We start from the raw sequence: 26,587 nt of genomic DNA, 5'->3' as shown, positions 1-26,587 counted from the left end.
AGACTAAGCACTTTAGTTTCATGGCGACAATAAGAGGGTATATACCCTATTACTCCAAGACTAAAGAAAGAGTCGAGGAGTCAGGATACTAACCTGGAGCCAAAAGCTGGTGTTAAGCAACCTAGCTAGCCTTGGAATCCAATAAACCTCTTCAACTTCTAGACATGACCAAGACGCATTTTAAAACCATGAGACTGACGACGATGCATAATGATCCAAAGCGGATAATATATGCTAGCAGTGATTTTTCAGTTGTTACAAGAAAATCAAAGTCAAGATGGCCGAGCTGGTCTAAGGCGCCAGTTTTAGGTATTGGTTCGAAAGGGCATGGGTTCGAGAATCCCATTCTAGACATGTTTTTTTTTGTTGTGAGATTCCCCAACGATTGGGGATGTTTAATTGTCAACATTTTAAAAGTGAGCTACCATATGTAACGAGAAATGTAGCGGTGTGCAGCACGAATTAAGAAGCTCATATTAATTATTCTTTTTAGTTTATTTACCGGATTTTTTGCATATACGATTGGTTTGTTGCCTATCAGAGCAAGGTTTCAATCCTGGGACCGGTAGGTTACGGGCCCACCACGCTTTCGCTGCGCCACTCTGATTTGATTAAAAAAGAGGATTAGCTATTGTGATTTGTGCTCTAGGGTGATTTATGGATGTAATCTTCCCGTTGACCTTGTTTGCTTGTATTGTGCATGGTTTAGTATGTGTCGACTCTACGTGTTCGACTGTGTGTTCAACATGTCTAGCGTTTTTTATTACATAAAGCTAGGGCGTAAGTGTTAGATTGGTTATACGATGACTTAGGTCAAGATGCCTCCACTAGACTAAGCACCTTAGTTTCATGGCAACGATAAGAGGGTTTGTACCCTATTACTCCAAGATTAAAGAAAGAGTCGATTTCTCAGAATAGAGTAACCTGGAGCCAAAAGCTCGAGCTAACCAACCTAGCTAGCCGAGGAATCAAATAAAGCTCTTCAACTCCTAGACATTACCAAGACGCATTTTAGAATCGTGAAGCTGACGTCGATATATAACGAGCCAAAGCGGATAATATATGCTAGCAGTGATTACCCTATTACCGCAAGACTAAAGAAAGAGTCGAGGACTCAGAATAGAGTAACCTGGAGCCAAAAGCTCGTGTTAAGCAACCTAGCTAGCCGAGGAATCCAATAAACCTCTTCAACTCCTAGACATGACCAAGACGCATTTTATTATCGTGAAGCTGACGACGATGCATAACGAGCCAAAGCGGATAGTATATGTTAGCAGTGATTTTTAAAATGTTACAAAAAAAATAATAGTCAAGATGGTCGAGTTTGTCTGAAGCGCACCTTTTAGGTACTAGTCCGAAAGGGCATGGGTTTGAAGCCCATTCTTGACATGTTTTTTTTGTTGTGAGATTAAGAAGCCCACCACGCTTCCGCTGCGCCACTCTGATTTGTTGAAAAAGAGGATTAGCTATTGTGATCTGTGCTCCAGGGTGAGTTATGGATGTTATCTTCCCATTGAGCTTGTTTGCTTGTATTGTGCATGGTTTAGTATGTGTCGGCTCCAAATGTTCAACTGTGTGTTCAACATGTCTAGCGTTTTTATCTACATAGAGCTAGGGCGTAAGTGTTTGGTTGGTTATACGATGACTTAGGTCAAGATGCCTCCACTAGACTTAGCACCTTAGTTTCATGGGGACAATAAGGTGGTCTATATCCTATGAGGCTGACGGCAATGCATAACGTGCCAAAGCGGATAATATATGCTAGCAATGATTTTTCGGCTGTTACAAAAAAATAATAGTCAAGATGGCTGAGTTGGTCTAAGGCGCCAGTTTCAGGTACTTGGTCTGAATTTTTTATTGTGAGATTCGGCAACGATTGTAGAGTTTAATTGTCAATTATAAGGCTACCAGCTACCATATGTAGCAATGGTAAACTTTCTGTATAACTTTGGAGTCATGGACTAAGAAACTCATATTAATTAATTTTGTATGCTTATTTACCGAATCTTTCCATATCCAATTGGTTGGTTGTCTATTAGAGCTAGGTTTCGATTCAGGGACCCGTAGGTTATGGGACCACACACTTTTGCTGCACCACTCTAATTTGTTGGAAAAGATGATGAGCTATTGTAATCTCTGGTCTAGGGTGATTTATGGATGGTATCTTCCCATTGATCTCTACGTGTTTGACATTGTGTTCTTCCTGTCTAGCGTGTTTATCTACACGGAGCTAGGGTCTAAGAGTTAGGCTGGTATCTTCCCATGATTAGTAAGTCGATCCTTCACAGGTTGTTCGTAACTNGATTGTGCATTATGCAAATTTAGCTCATTGCTTGTCAATCATATCATATCATATGTCTCATAATGTCAAATATATGTCATATCATAAACTTACCATATCTTCTTACGTATCATATAACATTTTATAGCATCATCACATCATTCATTATACATNGAACTTAAGGGAACAACCTCTTTACTATCTGTAAAAGCGAGTAGGAGTGAATTCCATCTTACATCCTATGTCCCCAGCTATTCACCCAGTCTTACCCCTGAAATGGGAGGCTTATTGAGTCGGCGAACTCGAGCCACTCTCACTCATGAAAATCTAAGGATAATTCTGAATAAACAGGAGTTCATAGTTTGCTTAGGATTAAGATCAAATTACCTAGGTCATCGAATGAAAAAATCAGTCTCAATAGTAAACGACATTATAAAGTGAGAGTGGTTTTCTTCATGGTCCGATCTTATGCAATACTCATTGCATAGAATGCCCCCACTCACATGTCTCCACATGTACAATTTAGTGATCACATTGTTTATATCATATACAAAAATGGGCCGCATCCATAGTGTCCCCAAAATAAGGTACTCAACCTTATCCTTATACTATAGATCATTTTGACTACATACTTGAACTTGATCCACTCTTATGTCTCTGCAGATAGTTAAAGTAATTATACTATAACAAGAGTGTTCTTAGTTTATTGGATTTAGATTCATGATCGTAACATTCACTTTATTCAATAATAATCTTTACTGAATAAACATCAATAATAACTTTACTGAAAACAAAATATGTTTTTGTTTACAAACTATGAGTTTTAGGACATAAAACCCAACACGTAAAAGATGAAAGGGTATTCCTTCATGCATGAACACACAATTGTACATGTGATCCCAACATTTTTCCTTTCATTATATTGTATAACAATGCCTCTAGCATTTTAATTTATATTATATCATTCTATTGTAACTTTTCATGTGTATATTGGGATTGTGCATTATGCAAATTTAGCTCATTGCTTGTCAATCATATCATATCATATGTCTCATAATGTCAAATATATGTCATATCATAAACTTACCATATCTTCTTACGTATCATATAACATTTTATAGCATCATCACATCATTCATTATACATCATCATACATCGTACATCATCATCATACATTATAGTCACAACATCATAAATATAAAGAATAAATGACACGTGAAAGGACCACTAGGCATATCTCGTCATACATTAAATAAGTCGTCCAACCTATCCGATAGTAAGACCACTCATTCGGTTGTCCTTAGCTGGAATTCTTCCTAAATTCGAGTACGTTTGTTTTTCATCCCTTGAAATTTCTCCTAGTATTACTGGTTGTCCTTTCCTATTAGAACATCCATCTCGTTTCGTTGGTAGCTACAATTTCTTAACTCGGTTTAACATAAGTCGAGAAATTGAACCTTATGTTGACCTTAATATCCTTAAACAAGGTCCATTTCAGCTTTAGGATAGTCGAGACGGCAAAAATTGGGCAAAATACACAATAGCGAGCCGAGGAGCTGGATTCTAAGTTGCGAAGCCATGCTTAGCCAACTGAGTCGCGTAAGCTGGAGAAGTTTCTGGCTGTAGGCGTGACACATGGTGTAGTGAGACGCGAACGCGTATTTTTCGTCGATCGAGTTTTTTTTCCGCCGTTACAGAATTTGTTTGTGTTTCATTTTCAAGTGTATAAATTTTAAATTTATTTTATTTTTGTGCTTGAAATTTGTCTATAAAATGTAGACTTTGACAATGAGGTTGAGGTCAATCTTTTTTCTTCACTAGGAACTTTAATATTTTCTCCATGTACTCATTTTTATATTAAATGTTTCCCTATATTTAAGAACTTAAATGATTAACAAACACTTTGTTAGAGTAGTACTACAACAATCACAGCACACTACTTGTGTAGAAAAGAAAAGATTTGATGTGANCCTTCATGCATGAACACACAATTGTACATGTGATCCCAACATTTTTCCTTTCATTATATTGTATAACAATGCCTCTAGCATTTTAATTTATATTATATCATTCTATTGTAACTTTTCATGTGTATATTGGGATTGTGCATTATGCAAATTTAGCTCATTGCTTGTCAATCATATCATATCATATGTCTCATAATNTATATTCTTGTTTGGACTGAAGAATATGCTCCCGTAAATCAGAAAGTTATGTTAGGGGACAAATTCAAATGAAAAAATGAAAAGAATAGAAAATAAACATGTTTCTAGAAATTTTTTGACATATTTTATGTTATGTTTTGAACCAAAAGAACTTGTAATTGAACCTTTAAAGATAAAAAAATAAGAAAAAATTGTGACTATAATTTTTCAATAATCAAATTCATATTTTTTACCCTTTTTTTCATAAATTGAGATAAGAAAATGAACATTGATCTAGAATTTTTTTATGCCGGATATTATATTTTTCAGATTTGTGGAATTTTGAAATTCCACCCAACCTTTAAATAAAAATAAATAAATAAAAACTATCAAATCCATAAATTTAGATATACGAAAAATAATATAGTCTAGTTGAATAATTTTTCACCGTGCAACACCCTTGTTTACCTAAATCGTCATTTTTTGATTTGCAATGGGCCAGTAAAGGTACGTCTTGATAATTAAGAATCGTCACTTTCCAACGAAAATGTGGATATTGGGTTGCAAAACAAGTGAAAACGTTAGAAGTTGATGCAAAAGTAAACAACAAAATCATATAGAGATTTTTCATATCCTTCATTTTTTATTACTTTGAATTTGTTTGTGTTTCATTTGGATCCTTCTAAACTATATATATATATACATATGATAATTGTACTAAAACAAAGATACATTTTTAACAACTTTTAAAGATAGATTTTTATGTAAAATGCTATTAAAAGAAAAACTAAAAAAATTGAGACGATATTGAGCGCGTTTGTTTGTTAGGTTAGGCTTTATTTAGCAAAGAATCACGTACGTCCCCAAACTTAGGTTACCCTTTTTTCTCTCCCAACCCATTGGGATGTCTCCTTCTAAGTTTTTTTTTTTTTCTATTTTGGTGCTCCAAATTTTTGAGTCGTTTATATTCATTTTGAAGTTAGTGTTTTATTTTTTATTTTTTATAATAACTTGGATATTTTATTGCCTTTTATGCACTATTTTGTTAAAAGTCTCTTTATAATTGAGATCTAAAATGTTCGATAGACTTGCTTTTATTAAATAAGTATTGCAGTAAACACACAACTTCTAAAGAAAGGAAACGATTTCATGTGGAGTGGAGAAAAGGTTATGGTTTATTCTAAGAATTCCATGTATGAATGAGATAACTTTATTTTACTATTAAAAGAGAAAAACTGTAACGTCCCTAATTTTCCTTAATCTAATTAGCGAAGTTACGTTGCATTCATAAGACAAAAATGCGGAAGCTCATATAAAATAACCTTAATAACAATGACATGGCTTTTATAAGCAGGTTCATAACACCAAGGATCAGCCTAACTCAGGAATCAACCAACAACTAGCTAGGGAAAACAAATGCAATTATTTATTACTCAAACGAAATCTCGAATAGAGCATCTATTGTCCTACAAGCCCTCCCTTTAACTTCCATGGCCTTCGTAGCGTTCACCATCAACCATACAGGAGAGCCTCGCCTTTACCTGAAAATGTATGTAGCACCTAGCTTCCCTGGTAGAGGCTGAGTCCTTAGCTTGCTAATTACTGGATAGGTTTCGTATGATGATTTGTAATGCATCCACCAATGCAGTTGTCAAGTCTTGGGAGGGCTAAGGTGTCGCTGGTGACGGGAACGACATGGCTACATCAGGCTCTTCCACGGAGTTCTCACGGTCCGAACCTCGTCCTCTTCCACCTCTCCCTCTACCCCTAGGTGAGGGTCGTCCCCTAATACAACCTCCTTGTGTTCTAGGTGGCATATCTAAACATAGCAGTAGCTATTGAGTCACATACTAATCTATCAGATTCTATGAACATTTACAATGACGCAGGCCGCACATGCATACAGTCATACCTAGCCACAAGATATATCATATTACAACCAATCTTGTCACATCATGGAACATACTAACATTTAAGACATGAGAATGTGCACATCATATCATATCATTCATCACAAAATACACATTCCCTATTGTATGCTTCATATAATTACAAATTTCCAATTCAAAAAAATAAAATAAAATAAGAGGAACATATACCTAACGGTGACGATGCCTTTGTTAGAGGACCATGGAAGTACCCTAGACCTACATCGTAGGCCAGTCTACAAGATCTATGACCTAACGCTCTAATACCAACTGTAACTCCAATGCAACATTTGCTTAGTAATTTCTTGGAGATAGCAACATTTGCTTCTCCTGTTTGTCCCTTGTTTGTTAAGAGGGACTGATAAGTCTGTAGCTCATTGAGAAGAGCAGTCAAGTTATATTCTATTTTGTTCATTACCACATTTGTGCGGAAATGGAAGAAGCTCTTCGGAAGAGACTTCATGATAAAACTGACTTACTCTTCTCATCAATGACAACTTCATTTTCTTCTACCACATTGAAATGGACCATCATGTCCAGGACATGTTCTCTAACCGTGGTCCATTCTTTCGTACGACAATTGTAAATGTATTTTATGGCTTCATGTCTAAGGGAGAAGGACAGTTGTCCAAACATCCCTTTTAGAGATTCCATTATCTCTTTAGCAGTACCCATAACATCGTGTTTCATAGCCAAAACATTGATATACTGGCTAGAATGTACACTCGGGCTTTGTCATTTGCCTTTATCCATCTGTCATACGCATCCCGAACTGTTCGGTTTGCATTTGAGCTGGGGTTTGGAGGACATTCCTCAGTTAAAACAAACCTTAAATCATCAATTACAAGTATTGTATTTAGGTTTGATTTCCAAGTTGCGTAATTGTCGCCGTTTAATTTCTCATAAGCGAGTAATTGTACTATTGAATTTGTCATGCTGTGAAATAAAGAAAATTCTATTAGTGATGTGACTTAATCCTGTTTAATCCAATCAGTTTTAGCAAATGTAATAATGTACCCAAAAATTATTAATTTGCAATGATACTTTAGTGAGTTAGAGCAACTGCTACCGAGGGGCAGTCAATCACTCATTCACTAAACCAAGACATTTTTTACTTAAACACTAATCCCAGAATAACTCTTATTCCTATAGTGTTTTAGTTATTGCTATTTTGGTCAAGAATATACTAACTCTTAGTAATTCTTCGCAAGTGTGACCCACCAATTTCAGACCTCAGAAATCGGTCCCAACAACGCTATCGAATGNTCCATTTCCGGAGTTTGCGTTATTTCGACTCCCTTGTTATGACCCTCCGAATGGGTAGTTGCTCTAGGGCAACAAGCAGGCGGAACATGGGAATCTCACGGTGCAACCTAGTGGTGGAGACCATAGGACGTGTTGATATACCTCCTTCTCCCACTTACTATAAATACTTTCTCTATTCACCTTGTTATTGACTCATGCAAATACCTTTTGAAAGGAGGACGCTCCCAGGGCGACACGAGGCCGAGCATGAATCTCACGGTGTGAATTTTTCAGAGAGCGTAAAAGGAAAATGATGTATTTCATATATCTTTTTCCTCCCACTAAGTATTTTAGACGGTTGGGTATACTTATTACTTAGGTATATTCCGGCTAATTAAATATAACTTAAGTCTAGGTGATTTTTCTAAAACTTATAACTTAAGCATACTCATAAAACTGGGCTAACTAAGCTCAAGTACTGGTTTGATCTCCAGGTAGTAGATGTTCCATAAACCGTCAACTTAAGTACCTCCTGTCTTAGACAAGATCCTGCCAGGTGAGATTTCTCGTAACCACAATTTTGTAAGACATCGACCTATTTTAACTATTAAAATTGATCGTGCTTGGTTCTTAACCCTAAGTGAGCATGCACTTATCTTTATTATAGATTTTAGCGTCTATCTTGTTTTACGACGTTGAAAATAACCTATAACATGCATCTAACATGCTTTATATAACAATTATATAATCATCAATTCCATGTAATAATATAACAATTTATATTTATCACTCATGGAACCCTAAACATGCATACTATACATTATATGACATACTTTATGCATATACATTTTCTCAGCCTATGGTGGGATTTTAAATCTATATGACATACTTTATGCATATACATTTTCTATTAAATTAAAACATACATTCATAATGCATAATTAATTAAACATGCTAAAGTCGATTGGTTTTGGCATTTTAAAGCAAGCAATTAACTAAATTATTACATTAATAATTAAAAATAACTTGAACCGCTCTCGAGGATCACGAACTGGGCAAACCAACCCTTAAAAACGTTGAATCGGACCCCAACGATAGAAAAAACATCCGAACCACCTCTTCCATCTTCTTCTTCGGTTCAGCTTGCTATCTCTTCCATTTTCGATCAATTACAACCTAAAATGAACTCTAATGCCTCCATAAAAATTACAGACCTTTCTTCATTCATTAAAGCCCATACACATTAGGCTTATTACAATAATTGTATCAAATGGAAGCATAAAAAAAAATGCGAAAACCAAAACCATCCAGTTTAGCAACCACAAAATTTCATTCATGAAATGGTACCCACCATGATCAAATTATTGTAAATAAAGTGCCTAAAACTTGCTCTAATACCAATTGATGTGTTAATATAACACATGCGGAAGCAATTTGGATCTTAGGCACATTTAGAACATCAATTATAGTAAATAACTAGCATGTTCATAAGTATTAAAACTTAATGAGTTTGAATACTAACCTTTTGTAGTTCAAATTCCTTTTTCCCCACGAACCGGTTTCAAACCACCACTAGTGTCTTCTCCACTATCCTCCAGCCTTAGAACGGGTGTGGAATCTAGTGAGTGACTAAACTTGGGAGGGATTTTGTATATATGAAGAGAGTGTTTGTGAGAGGTTTTTCTCAAGGTTTTTCACCAAGCAAGAAAGACCTTCCATGTACCATGATCACTCTATTTATATAGTCATGTTTGCATGTTCATGCAAATTTGAGATCACCAAATTTTGACACTCAAAATTCCACTCAAATGTTTGGGAACAAATGTATGGGATTATGTGGCAAGCATGCAAGTTTGAGTTAACCAAATTTTGACACTCAAAATTCCACTCAAATTTGTGGGGTTTATTTGGCAAGCCGTTAAACCAAATTTTGATACCTCAAAATTCCACTAACTTAAACATGGATTTTACCATTAAATGAAGTCAACATTTTGACTTTCTTCATTTTAATACAAGAATTAATTTGAATAATTAATTTCAAATTAAAGTAATATTAAATGATTAATGAAACTATTTAATTAATATTTAATATTAATTCAAATGTCAATCCCAATTAATTCCGACACATATTTGAATAAAATATTTAAATCTTATTTAAATATCTCACATTCTCTCTTTTTGTTTAATTGGTAAATAAAACAAAAATGCGGTTAAATATATCGTATATATGTAGCGCATATTCCCTAATTCGAATTCGAACACTTCCAATTCACTTGTCACACTGTTCTATGGTTTAGTCCAATATGAGCTAACAGAGGGACCTAATGGACCTATAGATCATGGGCTCCAACGATCCAAGCTTAACTGGTTAAACTCATTAACCTTGTTAAGCAACAACACTCGTTAACTACTAGGACACTCCACTATAGCCTAGTAGTTGCACTCCCCTCACTATAGATATATTTCTGTCCATTTGATATAACCATGATTAGTAAGTCAATCCTTCACAGGTTGTTCGTAATTAGAGCTGGGTCAATTAGCCGTTTTACCCCTGAAGTTACTTCTTGTTCATTATGTCCCACTGATCCTCTTATGAACAATTGGTTTGTGGTCCAACCAGTAAACCGAATCCCTCTTAGGCCAATGAGTGGGTGGGGCCCCTTGTTCAAGACAGAGTCAGTACTTAAGGGAACTACCTCTCTTCTATCCCTAAAAGTTGGTAGGAGTGAATTCCTTCTTGCACCCCACGTCCCCAGCTATTCACCTAGTCTTACCCCTGAAATGGGTGGCCTATTGAGTCGGCGAACTCAAGCCACTCTCACCCATGCAAATCTAAGAATAATTCTGAATAAACAGGAGTTCACGGTTAGCTATGGATTAAGATCAAGTTACCTAGGTCATCGAATGAAAATAAAATAGTCTCAACAATAAATGACATGATAAAAGAGTTATTTTCTTCATGGTCCGATCTTATGCAATACTCATTGCATAGGACGCCCCCACTCACATGGCTCCACATGTACAATTTAGTGATCACATTGTTTATATCATATACAAAAGTGGGCCGCATCCATAGTGTCCCCAGAATAAGGTACTCATCCTTATCCTTATCCTTATACTATAGATCATTTTGACAATATACTTGAACTTGATCCACTTTTATGTCTCTACATATAGTTCAAGTAATCATACTATAGCCATAGTGTTCTTAGTTTATTGGATTTAGATTAATGATTGTAAAGTTTACTTTATTCAATAACAATCTTTAATGAATAAACAACAATAATTAACTTTATTGAAAATAGAATATGTTTTTGTTTACAAACTATGAGTTTTAGGGCATAAAACCCAACACAAACAATATGTACTATAAGTGGGCTTGAGCTTACCGTTAGGCTCACGGCAATATGTAACGGGCAATATCTGCTAAAAGTGGGCTTGAACTTACCGTTAGGCTTAAGGGTAATTGATAGAAGTGGGCTTGTGCTTACCATTAGGCTAACGGTGATACGTAACGAGCAATATCTGCTTAAAGTGGGCTTTAGTTTCCCATTGATCTTACGTCGATACGTAACAGGCAGTATCTGCTACAAATGGACTTACCATGAGGTTCATGTCGATACATAAAATGGGCTTGAGCTTACAGTTATGCGTACAATGATGCGTAATGGGCAATATTTACTAGAAGTGAGCTAGAGCTTACCCATAAGGCTAACAGCGATACGTAACGAGAAATATCTGCTAGAAATGGACTTACTGTTAGGCTGACAACGATATGTAAAAGGCAATATCTACTAGAAGTGAGCTTGAGCTTTCCATAAGACTAACAATAATTCTTAACAAGCAATATCTACTAGAAGTGGGCTTGAGCTTATGATTGACGACAATTCGTAACAAGCAATATCTACTAGAAGTGGGCTTGAGCTTACCGTGAGACTGACGACAATTCGTAACAAGCAATATCTTCTACAATTGGGCTTGAGCTTACCATTAAACTGATGGCAATACATAAAGGGCAATATCTACTAGAAATAGGTTTGAGCTGACCGTTAGAGTTACGATGATACGTTGCGTGCAATATCTACTAGAAGTGGGTTTGAGCTTATCATTAGGCTGACGGTGATACGTAACATGCAATATCTGTTAGAAGTAGGCTTACCGTGAGGTTGATGACAATATGTAATGGTCAATATCTTCTAGAAGTTGGCTTGAACTTACCGTTAGACTAACGGTGATACGTAACGAGCAATATCAGTTAGAAGTGTGCTTACTCTGAGGCTGATGATGATACGAATGGGCAGTGTGTGGACTTACCGTGAGTCTGATGACGCTATGTAGCCGGCAATATCTGCTAGCGTTGGGCTTATAGTGATGCTGATTGCGATATGTAACGAGCAATATCTGCTAGCGGTGGGCTTACCGTTGACGGTGATTTGTAATGAGCAATATCTGCAACAGTGTTCTTATCGCTGTCGGCGATACGTAATACATAATAGGTTTTTTCTCCTTGGCTCTGAGACGTCTAGTTCTAGTCTGATTCCCTTGGGACTATTCATGTCTGCATCCTCATGTCTCTATCCTTTCCTTTTAAACATTGAGAGTTTCTTATGTTGAGTTGTGAATGACTGACGACCCTCTATGAGGCACTACTTTGTGCATGTCTTATATGAGACTATATGGTGTCTTACCTAGGGGGTGAGCTGAAACCTCCTAGGTTCATAAANCCAAATCCATAAAGTCACCCTCATTGGGGTGTCCAACCCCTCCCTTATCCCATCCAGCTAATGGCTTGTTCGATGTGGGTCTCTCATTTTCCATGTGAAATGACTGGGAACACTTGGGTTTTGATAAGAAATCCCTAATCCCCACGGAACTATTGACACCGTTGACACAACTTGCATCCAAAGGGCAACTCTTAAGGTGGTTTGTAAGTCGTGGTGGTCTGTTAGGCTTCTAGGCGAAGGTTATGTCTAAAACTAACTATCTACAACCATAATACCCTAGTCTTAACATAATATCTAATCCATTGAAATTAACATGGTATGCACATAATTTTTACCTAGAATCATCATACATCATTCTATGAAAAATAAACACACATGCTCAACCGGGCGATAACATTCACTAATCATCCAGAGCGCATATCAAAAATTTTCATCCTCATTTCAGCATATAATTCAAAAAATTACCGCAGAAATAAAGTATGATGGCATCCAACATATGACTATTAAAATTTATCACATTATGCATGCATATTTATGATAACAAATATTACCTAATTTCATATCATAGAAAAATTATCTGTTTAAGTTAAATAAACTAGCATGCATGCAATTACAAAACGATTCCTACAAGTATTTCTTCCTAAAATTTGCGTGGTGACTTAAAAGATGACGCATGCGATCCCGAATTAGCTTTTTCATGAGTTAGAAGCTACAAAATTCCTAAAGTCTCTCTTTCACATTCTATCACCTACGCATTCGCCTCCTTCGTCAAAATTCCTAGATTTTCAAACAAGTTTTCAATTATTTTCTATTTTCTTTGAATTTTCATAACTTTGCCTACACAACTTCATTTCACTTAGTTTCCTCACAATAGTGGTAGACTCTTAATCCATCTCTACTAAAATATTTTTCTTATAATTTTTAGTCAATCACAACAAGAATAAATAATCGAGTTCAAACATCGTCAAAAACTAAAACTTACAAAAAAAATTCAGTTTTTTGATGTTCATCGGAATTCAACTTTTCGATCCAAAAAAACTCTAACTTCATAAAACTTGTGCAAAATTCCTCCAATATCAACATACTAACTTATTTACAAGAAAACCTCTTGAATTTGAAGGAAAATCACAATTAAAAACCCAAAAATCATATTATTAGCGATGAGCTTACCCTTAGGCCCTTTTGATCTTATCGTGAGTTTGATGGAAATACGTAAGGGGCAATATTTGCTAGCAGTGAGTTTTTTGTGAGGCTTACGACAATACATAAAGGGAAATATCTGGTAGCAAGGAGCTTATTTTGAGGTTTACAACGATACGTAACGGTCAATATCTACTAATGGTAAGCTTATTCTGAGGCTGACAATGATACGTAACGGGTAATTTCTGCTAGCGGTGGGCTTACCATGAATGGTGATATATAACGAGCAATATATGCTAGCAATGGGCTTACCTTGAGGCTAATAGTGATACACAATGCGCAATATTTGTTAGCGGTGGGATTACCATCAGGCTGATAGCGATACATAACAGGTATCTGCGAAGGGTGCACTTATCGTGAGACTAATGATGATACGTAATGAGAAATATCGGCAAGCGGTGGGCTTACGTAAGGTTTAGGACGATACCTAACGGGTAATATCTGCTAGCGATTGTCTTATCGCTAAAGGCAATACGTAACATGCAATATTTGCAAGCGATGAGCTAACTGTGAGGTTGACGACGATATGTAACGGTCAATATCTGTTAGCGGTGAGCTTACTGTGAAGCTGACAAAGATATGTAACGAACAATAACTGCTAGCGGTGAGCTTATCATGAGGTTGACGGTGATACATAACGAGCAATATCTGCTACCGATGAGCTTATTGTGAGGCTGATGGCAATGTGTAATTGGCAATATCTATTAGCAAGTAGCTTATTGTGTGCTAATGACAATACATAACACGTAATATCTAGTATGGTTGAGCTTATTATGAGGTTGATGGCAATGGGTAACCAGCAAAATATTCTAACAAGGAGATTATTTTGAGGCTGACGACAATAAGTAACAAGCAATATATGCTAGCATTGAGCTTACCGTCAGGTTATGGTGATTCGTACCGGGTAATATGCACTAGCGATGAGCTTAGCGGGAAGCTGACGGTGATACTTAACGTCTAATATTTGCTAGTAGTGAGCTTACTGTGAGGCCCATGGCCATACGTAACGAGCAATATCTGCTAGTGTTGAGCTTATTGTGAGGCTGACGAAAATACATAACAGGCAATATTTACTAGCAAGGAGCTAATTGTGGGGCTGTAAGGATGTGACTAGATATCTCTAAAAGATGGACAAAATTTTTGCGAAGTAAAATAAATAAAATTTAAAACATAATAAAAACAAATAAAATTTAAAACATAATATACTTTATATTTATATTATAACAAAATAGTGTTTTTACATATCACATTTAAAACACAACATAATAGTTAACGTACAAAATAAGGAACGAACACCAAAACATTTAAAACAAAAGGATGTAGAGGACGACGGGTGAGGCTTGTCTATGACACCTACTATAGAGTCCGCTCCCAACCTCGACCAGCTCCTTGTTTACTTGGAAAATATGGAAGACATGGAGTGAGTACAAAGACTCAGTAAGTAGCCTACTTCTATGCTCTTAATTGTGTACTTAATATGCTAGAGCACCACACTCTTACTTTTCTTTTTCTTGTTGTAGTTACTCAGGCCCTTTTGTTCTATTCTTGACTTGTGGGTACTTATTATGATCTATCCCGAGGACCTTAATCCTTGGATCCTGAAACCTTAGTTCTAACCTAATGGCTTTAGTACTATAGTTTTCAGTTCTTGGTTCTTGTCCTTAGTCTATGTCTTATTCTTGGTTACTTTCGAGGTTCTTGTTCTATTCTTGGTTCGTTCTCCAAGACACTCCCCCAATGTACACGACTTCATACATTTCAAATGACACAATCTTAACCTACGTCCAAGGTTTCATGCATTCCAAGCGACATAGTCTGAACCCGCATCTAGGGTTTGCCCTGTGATACGGTTTGAAAACCTATTCCAAAGGTTTTATGCATTCAAAGCGGCATTGTATGAAAACCTACATTCAAGGTTTTTTTTATCTTCTAAGCAATGTAGTCTAATCTTGCATCCTGTGCTTACCCTATTGATGAGGCAACCCTAATCCTCATCCCAATGATCCAAGCTTTTGTTGAAGCAAGAACCCTGAGTCAAAGAAATTAACACCTCCTTATACAAAATTCGGATAACCAAGAGATAAGGCTCGAATTAGATTACCTCTTACGATCAAAGATCTAGAAGCAAGATTTGGAACCTTGTTCTAAATTGAGTCACTCAACAATCGAACTTGATCAAGGCTTGATTGAATGGCTCAGATGCAATCTACCACAAGAATTGCATGAAACTCAGAAATAGAAAAACTGATGCTCGGATTTCTAAGGGGGAACATCTCAACTTGAGAGATCAATTTCGTTGATCACAAATCTAATTTTTACATAATAATTTGTGGGTATTTATAGTCTCCTTACAAAAGAAGTTAGTGGCCGAGATTTAATCCCGATCCTCTTACATCTCCATAAAAGACGAAGTCAATTTGACCATTACAAAGTTTATGAAATTAAGAAAAATAATAAAGAGTTTTCTAACAACTCATGAAATGATACTTGCAACTTCATCCGCTACTTCAACCATGCAAATATTCACTCCTGAAGCTCAAAATGGTCCTTTTTCAATCGAATCATCTTGTAACACATGAATGCTTGTTGAATCTTCTTGGCCTTGGATCGTGTAATAGGTCCAGTTGGAGTATTTGGAACACCGTGATTCTTATCACCTGGGATACAACCTGAATACCTGTGCCTAAGACTTCATACTTTCCTAGAGGCATAGTCTGAATACCTACGCTCAAGGTTTCATACATGCCAAGTAGTGAAGTCTAACACGAGCATTCCGTATCGTGGGAGGTGTTAGGAGGTTCCCGCAGGCAGTCTAGGTTCTTGATTCGTAGCTAAGGTAATTTTACTCTTTTTTTGTTCCATCATGGCCCCAGATTACTCCACATGAAAGACCAAAAAGGTCACATGATCGATGCAAACATGAACATGACATCTTTCATATCTTAGGGTACCTATAACATGGTAGGATGTCACGATCATGCTTGTCCAGGGCATATTGCCCATGGCCGCACGCCCATGACAAACCAAATCCTTTATGTCATTCCATGGGACGTTACGTTTGTGCATAGACTATAGAGCCTTAAACAGGGTGACTGTACGCAACAAATACCCACTACCGATAATATCTAACTTGTTTGCCTAGCTTCACGGGGCCAAATACTTCACGAAGCTGGACTTACGATCAGGGTACTACCAATTACGTATCGCCGAAGGAGATGAGCCCAAGACGACGTGTGTAACAAGATACGGGGCTTTCGAATTCCTAGTAATGTCATTTGGTCTGACAAACACCCCAACTACGTTTTGCACATTAATGAACCAGGTTTTCCACGAATACTTGGATCAATTCATCGTAGTATACCTCAACGACATAGTGGTATACAACGCAACCCTAGAAGAGTACAAGATGCATCTAAAGCTAGTATTTTACAAGCTGCGGTAGAATCATTTGTATGTCAAGAAAGAAAAATGTGTCTTCGCACAAACATGCATTAACTTCCTTGGACATGTCATCAGTTGTGGGCAGATTAGTATGTATAGCGACAAGATAAAAGTTATCCAAGAGTGAAAAACTCTTACTTTAGTATCTGATGTACGATCCTTCCCAGGATTGGCAAACTATTATAGGCTGTTCGTCGAAGGGTTTTCGCGACGAGCCACCCCTTTAACAGAACTTTTAAAGAAAGACCACCCTTGGTCGTGGTCAAACAAATGTCAAATGGCCTTCGAAGATCTGATGACAACCATGACGAGGGGTCATGTCCTCAGATTTGTGGATGTTTATAAGCCATTTGAAGTAAAGACGGATGCTTCCAACTTTACCCTATGCGGTGTCCTTATCCAAGAAGGTCACCCCATCGCTTATGAAAGTCGAAAGCTCAATGATGCAGAAAGAAGATACACTATCTCTGAAAAAAAAATGCTAGCTATTGTACATTGCCTACGAGTCTTGAGACAGTACTTCTGGGGATCACACTTCGTGGTGAAGACGGACAACAGTGCGATTTGCTGTTTCTTTGATCAACCGAAGTTAACGACAAAACAAGCTCGATGGCAAGACTCGTTAGCCGAATTCAACTTCAAATTTGAACACAAAATAGGAAAGAGCAACCAAGCAACCGACGCACTGAGTCAGAAGGGTGATCATGCAGCCCTATACATGTTAGCGCATATTCACTCAAGTAAGATCGATGGATCGATGCGTGACATCATAAAAGAACATTTACTTCATGACCCGTCGACGAAAGCCGTTGTTGAACTAGCCAAAGCTGGGAAGACACGATAACACACCTCCCAAAAGTCGGTGAGTATGAAGCCATCTTGGTTATCATAGACTGATTCTCGAAGTACGCAATGTTCATTTCCACCTCTAAAATATGCTCGGCCGAACTAACAGTCCAACTATCTTTCAAAAACATTGTGAAGTTATGGGGCATTCCATCAAGCATCATCAGCGATAGGGATGGTAAATTCATCGGCACATTCTAAACTGAGTTATTCGCCTTCTTGGGAACGACTTTAAACGTCTCCTCGAGCTACCATCCCCAAACATCTCTTCTTGGGAAGTTTATGTCTAGTACCGTAAATCCTAAGGGGAGTGTCTTGGAGAACGAATTAAGAAAACAGAACAAAAAACTTATGACAAGAACAAGAACAATAACAAGAAAAGAAAGAGTGTGGTACCCTAGCATATCAAGGACACGATTAAGAGCGAGTCTTTGTACTCATTTCGTATTCTCCATTTTTTTTCGGGTAATAAGAAGCTGGTCAAGGTCAGGAGCGGACTCTGGAGCAGATGCCATAGACAAACCTCACCCGTCGTCCTTCAACCCTTTTATTTTAAAATGTTTTGTATCTATGTCGCCCATGTAGATGTTGACTCCTTTAGCTCCGTCGACTCAACGCAGCTCTGCTCGACTTGGTGTAGCTTCTCTACTCAAAACTCTACCATTCGACAATTAAGGCAATTAAGATAGACATTTTGATACTTATTTCTACATTTTTTACCATCCCATAGCTACTTATTTCTACCTTTTTCACCCTCCCATAGCTGAATTAAACCTTAATTAAGGCAATTAAGATCGGTATATCATCTTATTTCAAAGTTAAGTTTATTTGGGCTAGAAATGTGAGTTATTAATGAAAATAAGATGGACGTTCAAATAGGAAACAACTTCCGATTATACTTACAGCAACTTCCATAAAAAGAATCCAATTTTACTCGAGTGTAAGGAGAAAGTCTGCTAACGCAAACCAAGTAAGAGACCTTACTATCGGTTTGGTTAAAAGTTGATGGTTGTATGATGACACGTGCCTCGTGGATCTACACGTGATATACGCTTGATATGTGAGAAATAATTACGGAACGATGTGATTATGGTGTGTGTATGAAATGATATGACTAAGATATCTTTATGATATGATATGACTGGGATATGTTTATTAAATGATATGGCTAGGATACATTTAGAAAACGACACGACAAGGATATGTTTATGTAATGATATAGCTAGAATATGTTTATGAAACGATAAGACTAGGAAACATTTTTTGAAATTCCGTGTGTAATGATCAGGGACAATGAATTACTATAGAATTAATTTCTAAGAAACGGTGTGCAAGAAACAATAGAAGAGTGCAGAAAATCGAACCCTAATTCATAAATCCTAATCTGGGACGTTTGAAGTACATGCTAAAAAATCCGAGTCACGGTCAACATTTTTTGAAATTCNTGTGAAACGATATGATAAGAATATGTTTATGAAATGATATGACCATGATACGTTTATGATATGATATGACAATGATATGTTTATGAAAGAATATGACTAGGTTATGTTTATGTAACAATATGGTTGCTTTGTGTTTACAAAACAATATGACTATGGTATGTTTATGAGATGATAAGAACATGATATGTTCGTGATACAACGTGACTATGAGATGATACGTGAATGTTATGACACATGATATGATGATGTACTGATGATATGAAAAATGTTATGGTATAACACGTTTGGCGATATAGTACATGATATGTTGATGATATGATAAAACACGATGCATGATATGAATGATATACGACAATAATTTGTCGACATAATGCACAACCCCAATTTATGTAAGGAAAGCTATGATAAAAATGATATGATTTGAATGAAAAATGGAAGGGGTTGTATTACATGATAATGAACAAAAATGTTGGGACCTCATGCAAGATTGGGTGTTCATGCATCACGGAATACCCCACTTTTACGATTGTATGGACGCGACACTAGGAGGCGAAAAAATGATCATTATGTTTATCATAGTGCTACGACGATCGCTATGCCTAAAGGGTCTCCAACATCAACAACTCCAAAGAATGCTCGCCCGACCATGAAAGGGGCCTAGGAGGTGTGCGAACCGACTGATGGGTTCATACTCACACGTGTGGGCCATGTGTAGAATAGTAAATACACATCCAATTAACTCATTTAGTATAGCCGCCTAAAGAATTTAGACTGATACGGTAGGTCGTACACATAATTGTATGCGTTTGCATCTAACTTCAATTGTGGGGTCACTTATTAGAAATTTATGTCCTATGGGCACAAATTAAGTTAAAAAGTCTTGAATTAAGAGGTAAAAAATTTGAATTTTCTATTTATTTATTTTTGAAAACAAATTAAAAATAATAAAGGCTATAGGAAGTTGTAATAATGACTTTTGAACTTAAAGTATTGAACTTCTCATTAAACATTCAAACTATAAATATTTTTTTATAGATCGCTATAGAAGTTGAATATCAATAATGACTTCTTTTTTCAAGTTGTATAATATACTTTCAATGATTGAGCTTTTTTTTACTTAAAAAAACTATCAATTACATAAATTTATATATATATATATATATATATATATATATATATATATATATATANATATATAAAAAGATGGTGCCTTTCAAAATTTGAGTCATGCAACACCCTTATTTATCTAAATCATTGGCCTTCGACTTGCAATAGACAGTTAGATGTTCTCTTCCTTATAATTAAGAATGGTCACTTTTGAAGGTGATTGGATGGATAAACAAACGAAATTAAAAGATGATGCAAAAGTAAACAACCAAATTGCATACCGTCAATTTATAGCATTCAGTTTTTTATGTGCTTATAATATGTAACGACCCTAGATTTCTATTTAACCTAAAGTCACTACTGTATACATATTAGAAACATTTTATGGAAAAATACTTCATTAAAAACTTTATCATAAAACTAGTCGCGGACTTACATGATTTCTAGGTCTTTAAAATAAAATACCAAAAATTGAAATAACATAAAGTAAAACGTCCCTACACTAACCTATATGCTACAAAATTAAATGCATACTAACCTATATTAACGTATAGTCTACGAAATTAAAATTTTGTAAACTCCCCTATGCATGTATCATGGTCTCTTGGGTTGCGATGCCACCGTCAACCTATAGCGGAGCGTGCCTTTACCTGAAAAAATAAGATTAGCAAATGACTTGAGTATTTTGATAAATACTTATTAAGTGGCCCCACTACTGGAGTTAAATGCAAGAACATACAATCATGAGTGAGAACTATCATAACAGTCTATATTTCTTAGGCAGCTATCCAAAGAGGGTTAATTTAATGTTTATTTGTTGTTCTACATACGGTGTACACGTACGAGTATGGACCCACCAGTCGGCTCGCACACCTCTTGGGCCCCTTTCTTGTCAGGCGAGCAATATCTGGGAGCTGTTGATGTTAGACACCCATTAGGAATAGCGACCTTCGTAGCATTATAACAAATATAATTATCATTTTCTTGCTTTGTAGTGTACACGTTCGTACCATTGTAAAAGATGAGAGGGTATTCCTTGATGCATGAACACACAATGATACATGCACTCCCAACATTTTTCCTTTCATTATATTGTATAACAACCCCTCTAGCATTTTAATTTATATTATATCATTCTATCATAACTTTTCATGTGTATATCGGGGTTGTGCATTATGAAAATTATCAAATTGCTTGTCAATCATATCATATCATATGTCTCATCATGTCAAACTTATGTCATATCATAAACTTACCATGTCTTCTTACGTATCATATAACATTTTATAGCATCATCACATCATTCATGGTACATCATCATACATTATAGTCACAACATCATAAATATAAAGAANGTCCCTACACTAACCTATATGCTACAAAATTAAATGCATACTAACCTATATTAACGTATAGTCTACGAAATTAAAATTTTGTAAACTCCCCTATGCATGTATCATGGTCTCTTGGGTTGCGATGCCACCGTCAACCTATAGCGGAGCGTGCCTTTACCTGAAAAAATAAGATTAGCAAATGACTTGAGTATTTTGATAAATACTTATTAAGTGGCCCCACTACTGGAGTTAAATGCAAGAACATACAATCATGAGTGAGAACTATCATAACAGTCTATATTTCTTAGGCAGCTATCCAAAGAGGGTTAATTTAATGTTTATTTGTTGTTCTACATACGGTGTACACGTACGAGTATGGACCCACCAGTCGGCTCGCACACCTCTTGGGCCCCTTTCTTGTCAGGCGAGCAATATCTGGGAGCTGTTGATGTTAGACACCCATTAGGAATAGCGACCTTCGTAGCATTATAACAAATATAATTATCATTTTCTTGCTTTGTAGTGTACACGTTCGTACCATTGTAAAAGATGAGAGGGTATTCCTTGATGCATGAACACACAATGATACATGCACTCCCAACATTTTTCCTTTCATTATATTGTATAACAACCCCTCTAGCATTTTAATTTATATTATATCATTCTATCATAACTTTTCATGTGTATATCGGGGTTGTGCATTATGAAAATTATCAAATTGCTTGTCAATCATATCATATCATATGTCTCATCATGTCAAACTTATGTCATATCATAAACTTACCATGTCTTCTTACGTATCATATAACATTTTATAGCATCATCACATCATTCATGGTACATCATCATACATTATAGTCACAACATCATAAATATAAAGAATAAATGCACGTGAAAGGGCCACTAGGCATATCTCGTCATACATTAAACAAGTTGTCCAACCTATCCGATAGTAAGACCACTTACTTGGTTGGCCTTAGCCGTCATTCTTCCTAAATTCGAGTATGTTTGTTTTTCATTCCTTGAAATTTCTCCTAGTATTATCGGTTGTCCTTTTTTATTAGAACGTTCATCTCGTTTCATTGGTAGCTACAATTTCTTAACTTGGTTTAACATAAATTGAGAAATTGAACCTTATGTTGACCTTAATATCCTTAAACAAGGTCCATTTCAACTTTAGGATAGTCGAAACGGCAAAAATTTGGCAAAATACACCATAGCGAGCCGAGGAGCTGGATTCTGAAATGTGAAGTCGTGCCTAGCCAATTGAGCCGCGTAAGCCGAAGAAGTTTCTGGTTGCAGGCGTGAAACGTGGTGTAGTGAGACGCGAACACGTATTTTTCGTCGATCGAGTTTTTTTTTTTTTTTTTTTTTTTTTTTTTTTTTTTTTTTTTTTTTTTTTTTTTTTNGCCGTAACCGAGTTTGTTTGTGTTTCATTTTCAGAATGGTTTATTAATTTCAAATTTATTTCATTTTTGTGCTTGACATTTTTCTATAAAATCTAGATTTTGATATTGAGGTAGACGTGAATATTTTTTTCTTCAATAGCAACTTTAATATTTTATTCGTGTACTCATTTTTATATTAAATGTTTCCCTATATTTAAGAACTTAAATGATTAACAAACACTTTGTTAGGGTATGCTGAGGTGCTGTAGTAACCCCGCTGGTCTCTGGTCTCTGTCTGGTTACCTTGACTTGTTGGCAAACCAAGCATCTATTGACGAATTCCGCGATATCCTTCTTCATACCACACCATTAGAAGTGTGGTCTAATGTTTTGATACATTTTTGTACTGCCAGGGTGCATGACGAATGGGGAGTTATGCGCCTCCTTTAGTATTTCATTTCTCAATTCCTCTATTGCTGGTACACACAAACGACCTTGATACAACAACCCGCCATCAGATGACTTGGAGTACCTGTCAGCTAGTTCTGTCTCCATTTCATTAAGTACCCTTGCCAAACAAGAGTCTCTTACTTGTGTAGAAAATAAATTTGCTCTGATACCAATTTGTTGAAATTAAAAGCCGCTCTGATACCAAATGGTAGAAAATAGATGCTCGCTCTGAAACTAACTCATTTAGATAACTCTCACAAAACTTTGAAGAGGGTGCCCCGATAGTGGAGAGACAAGGAGAATAAGAAATTCTCAAAAGCCTTTTTCTATTGCTCTGTGCTCTCTTTGCTCTTTGCTCTGATATTACAACGAGAGGTAAAGCCTATTTATAAATTTTCATAAGCTAAAAATGACCATAACTATCCCACGTTTTCTTTTCACGATTTCTCACCCATAAACCCCTCCTCTCCTAAAATACAACACTTTTTTTTTTCTCCCTAGTTTAAGTTTATTTCCAACAAAACTCCCCCATAAACTTAAATGTTCCTACCATCTGTCATACCAATCATCTTCTTGTATTTGTCGAGAAGTACTTTCAGTAGTGGTTTTGTAAAGATGTCCGCAACTTGATCCTGACTTGCCACATGTAGCAATTCCACGTTTCCTTCATTCATGTTATCTCGGATAAAATGAAATCGAACGTAAATGTGTTTGCTTCTTTCATGGTTCACTGGGTTCTTGGCCAACTCAATTACTGATTTGTTGTCAACTTGTCTTACGGTTGCACCTCGTTGCTTTAGCTCCATCTCACTCAAAAAATTTCTAAGTCATATTGCGTGGCACACACACCAAGATGCTGCTACATACTCAACTTCACACGTCGAGAGTGTCACGATCGGTTGATTTTTTGAAAGCCAAGTAAAAGTTGTGTTGCCCGTGAAGAATACATAGTCTGATGTACTTTTCCGATCGTCTATGTCTCCGCACCAATCACTGTCAGAGTAACCAACTAACTTGTAATCTTCTGTTCTTGAGTAGAATAACCAAGTGATAATGTTTCTTAGACGTATCGTAGGACTCGCTTCAACGCCTTCCAATGTGAATAAATTGGCTCCTCCATGAACCGACTTATTATGCCAACACTTAATAAAAGATTTGACATTGTGCATGTAAGATATCGAAGGCTTCCCACCATCCTTCAGTACCTATTTGCATTTACTTGTTCTCCTTCATCGTACTTTGAGAGCTTTGCACCTGGTTCCATTGGTGTTGATACCGGGTTGCAATTTTTCATCTTGTACTTCTTCTAAATTTCCTTTGCATATTTCTCCTGTGATATAAAAATACATGTTTCTCCTTGTTTAACCTCCAAACCGAGGAAAAATTTCAACAAGCCCAAGTCGTCATCTTAAATTCTCGCGTCATTGTGCTTTTGAATTCTTTTATCATTTCATCATTGTTGCCTGAGAAGATGATGTCATCGACATAAAGAGCGACAAGTATCACATTACCTCCACTCTTCTTTATATAAAGTGAATGTTCGTGGGGACATTGCTTGTACCCGTTCTCCTTGAAGTACGTGTTAATACGAGTATTCCATGCTCGTGGTGCTTGTTACTCGTAAAGCGTCTTCTTCAATTTAAGTACCTTCTTCTCTTCTCCAATTTTCACGTACCTGGGAGGTTGTTCAAGGTATACTTCTTCTTCAAGCACACCATTCAAGAATGCTGACTTGACATCTATTTGAAAGATCGGCCATTTGAATTGGGCTACTTGGGGAAATAATCAATCGGATTGTCTCCATTCTAGCGACGGGAACAAACACTTCATCGTAGTCAATTCCCGCCTTTTGCTTCTATCCCTTCGCAACAAGTCGCACTTTGTACCGCTCAATCTCGCCTTGAGCATTCATCTTTTTCTTGAATACCCACTTCACACCTATGGGTTGACTTCCTTCCGGAAATTCTATCACTTCCCATGTGTTGTTGCGATGGATCACTTTAATCTTCTCATCCATGGAAGTTTGCCACTTCGTGTCTCGCACCGCCTCTTCAAAGCTGATATTTTCAGCATCTGCCAGAAGACATACAAGGTGTACCTCATCTGTTGAGTCGTACAAATCTCGCAAACTTCGCATTTTGGGTTGTCGTGGTTCATCTTCATCATCGGAAATTTCTGAGTCTGTTGGTGTAGCGACTGATGATTCTCCAACTTCGATATTGACTTCCGTCGAATTGTTCCAGTCTCATTCTCTTGCTCATTTACTCGCACATCGCGACTTACTATCACAATCTTGCTAATCAGATCAACTAGTTTGTATCCTTTTGTCTTCTCATCATATCCATCTGAAGTGCTTGATCGAGTGGTTCCTCCTTTTTCTTGCGTTGCTCGTGTGCCTCGAGAGAACTGGCAAGCTCATCGACTGTGAACTTCGTCAGGTCCTTTGACTCTTCTATGCCACATACGACATTCTCGAAGTTGTCTGTTAACGACCTCAAGATTTTCTCCACAACCCGCGCTCGAGTAACATTTCTCCATTTCGATTTAGCTAATTCGCCACGGTCTGTACACGTGTAATATAGTCATATACATTTTCTGACTCCTTCATCTTCATGCTCTCCAACTCGCCATGCAGAGTCTGGAGACGCACCTGCTTGACTCGGTCGGTTCCTTTGAACATCTTTTCTAGAGTGTCCCACTCTTCTTTTGAAGTAGTTGCCCTTGCAATCTTCTCAAAGCCCAACTCGTCAATAGCTCGGAACAGCATGTATAATGTTGCCTTATCCTTTGAACGTGCTTCCTTTAGCACCTTGTTTTGCGCCGCCGTATAACCCGTGGTATTAATCGGTTCTTCGAAACCTTCTTCGACCACCTCCCATGCGTCTTGCGAACCGAGAAGAGCTTTCATTTGGATGCTCCAGTTCTCGTAGTTTGTCTTCGTCAGTCGTGGTAGCGGCATTTGTCCCATCATGTTCGCCATCGACTATGTTACCAATTTGTAGAAAATAAATTTTCTCTGATACCAATTTGTTGAAATTAAAAGCCGCTCAGATA

The 26,587-nt window shown here is 36.8% G+C and overlaps 1 protein-coding gene across 1 annotated transcript in view; it reads right to left on the bottom strand.

The window, feature by feature from the left end:
* LOC111778764 (paramyosin-like) overlaps positions 1-24,339 on the bottom strand; it is a 31,819-nt gene extending 7,480 nt beyond the window's left edge. The window contains exon 1 of the mRNA XM_023658739.1: positions 24,175-24,339. Coding sequence (XP_023514507.1) covers positions 24,175-24,339 — 165 coding nt within the window. The remainder of the gene's footprint in view (positions 1-24,174) is intronic.
* Between the last annotated feature and the right edge of the window lie 2,248 nt (positions 24,340-26,587).

This window comes from Cucurbita pepo, chromosome LG17 (genome assembly GCF_002806865.2).
Source record: "Cucurbita pepo subsp. pepo cultivar mu-cu-16 chromosome LG17, ASM280686v2, whole genome shotgun sequence".
NCBI classification, from domain to species: Eukaryota; Viridiplantae; Streptophyta; class Magnoliopsida; order Cucurbitales; family Cucurbitaceae; genus Cucurbita; species Cucurbita pepo.
The sequence above is the reverse complement of the archived record's forward strand: the minus strand, read 5'-3'. Positions and strand labels throughout refer to the sequence as shown.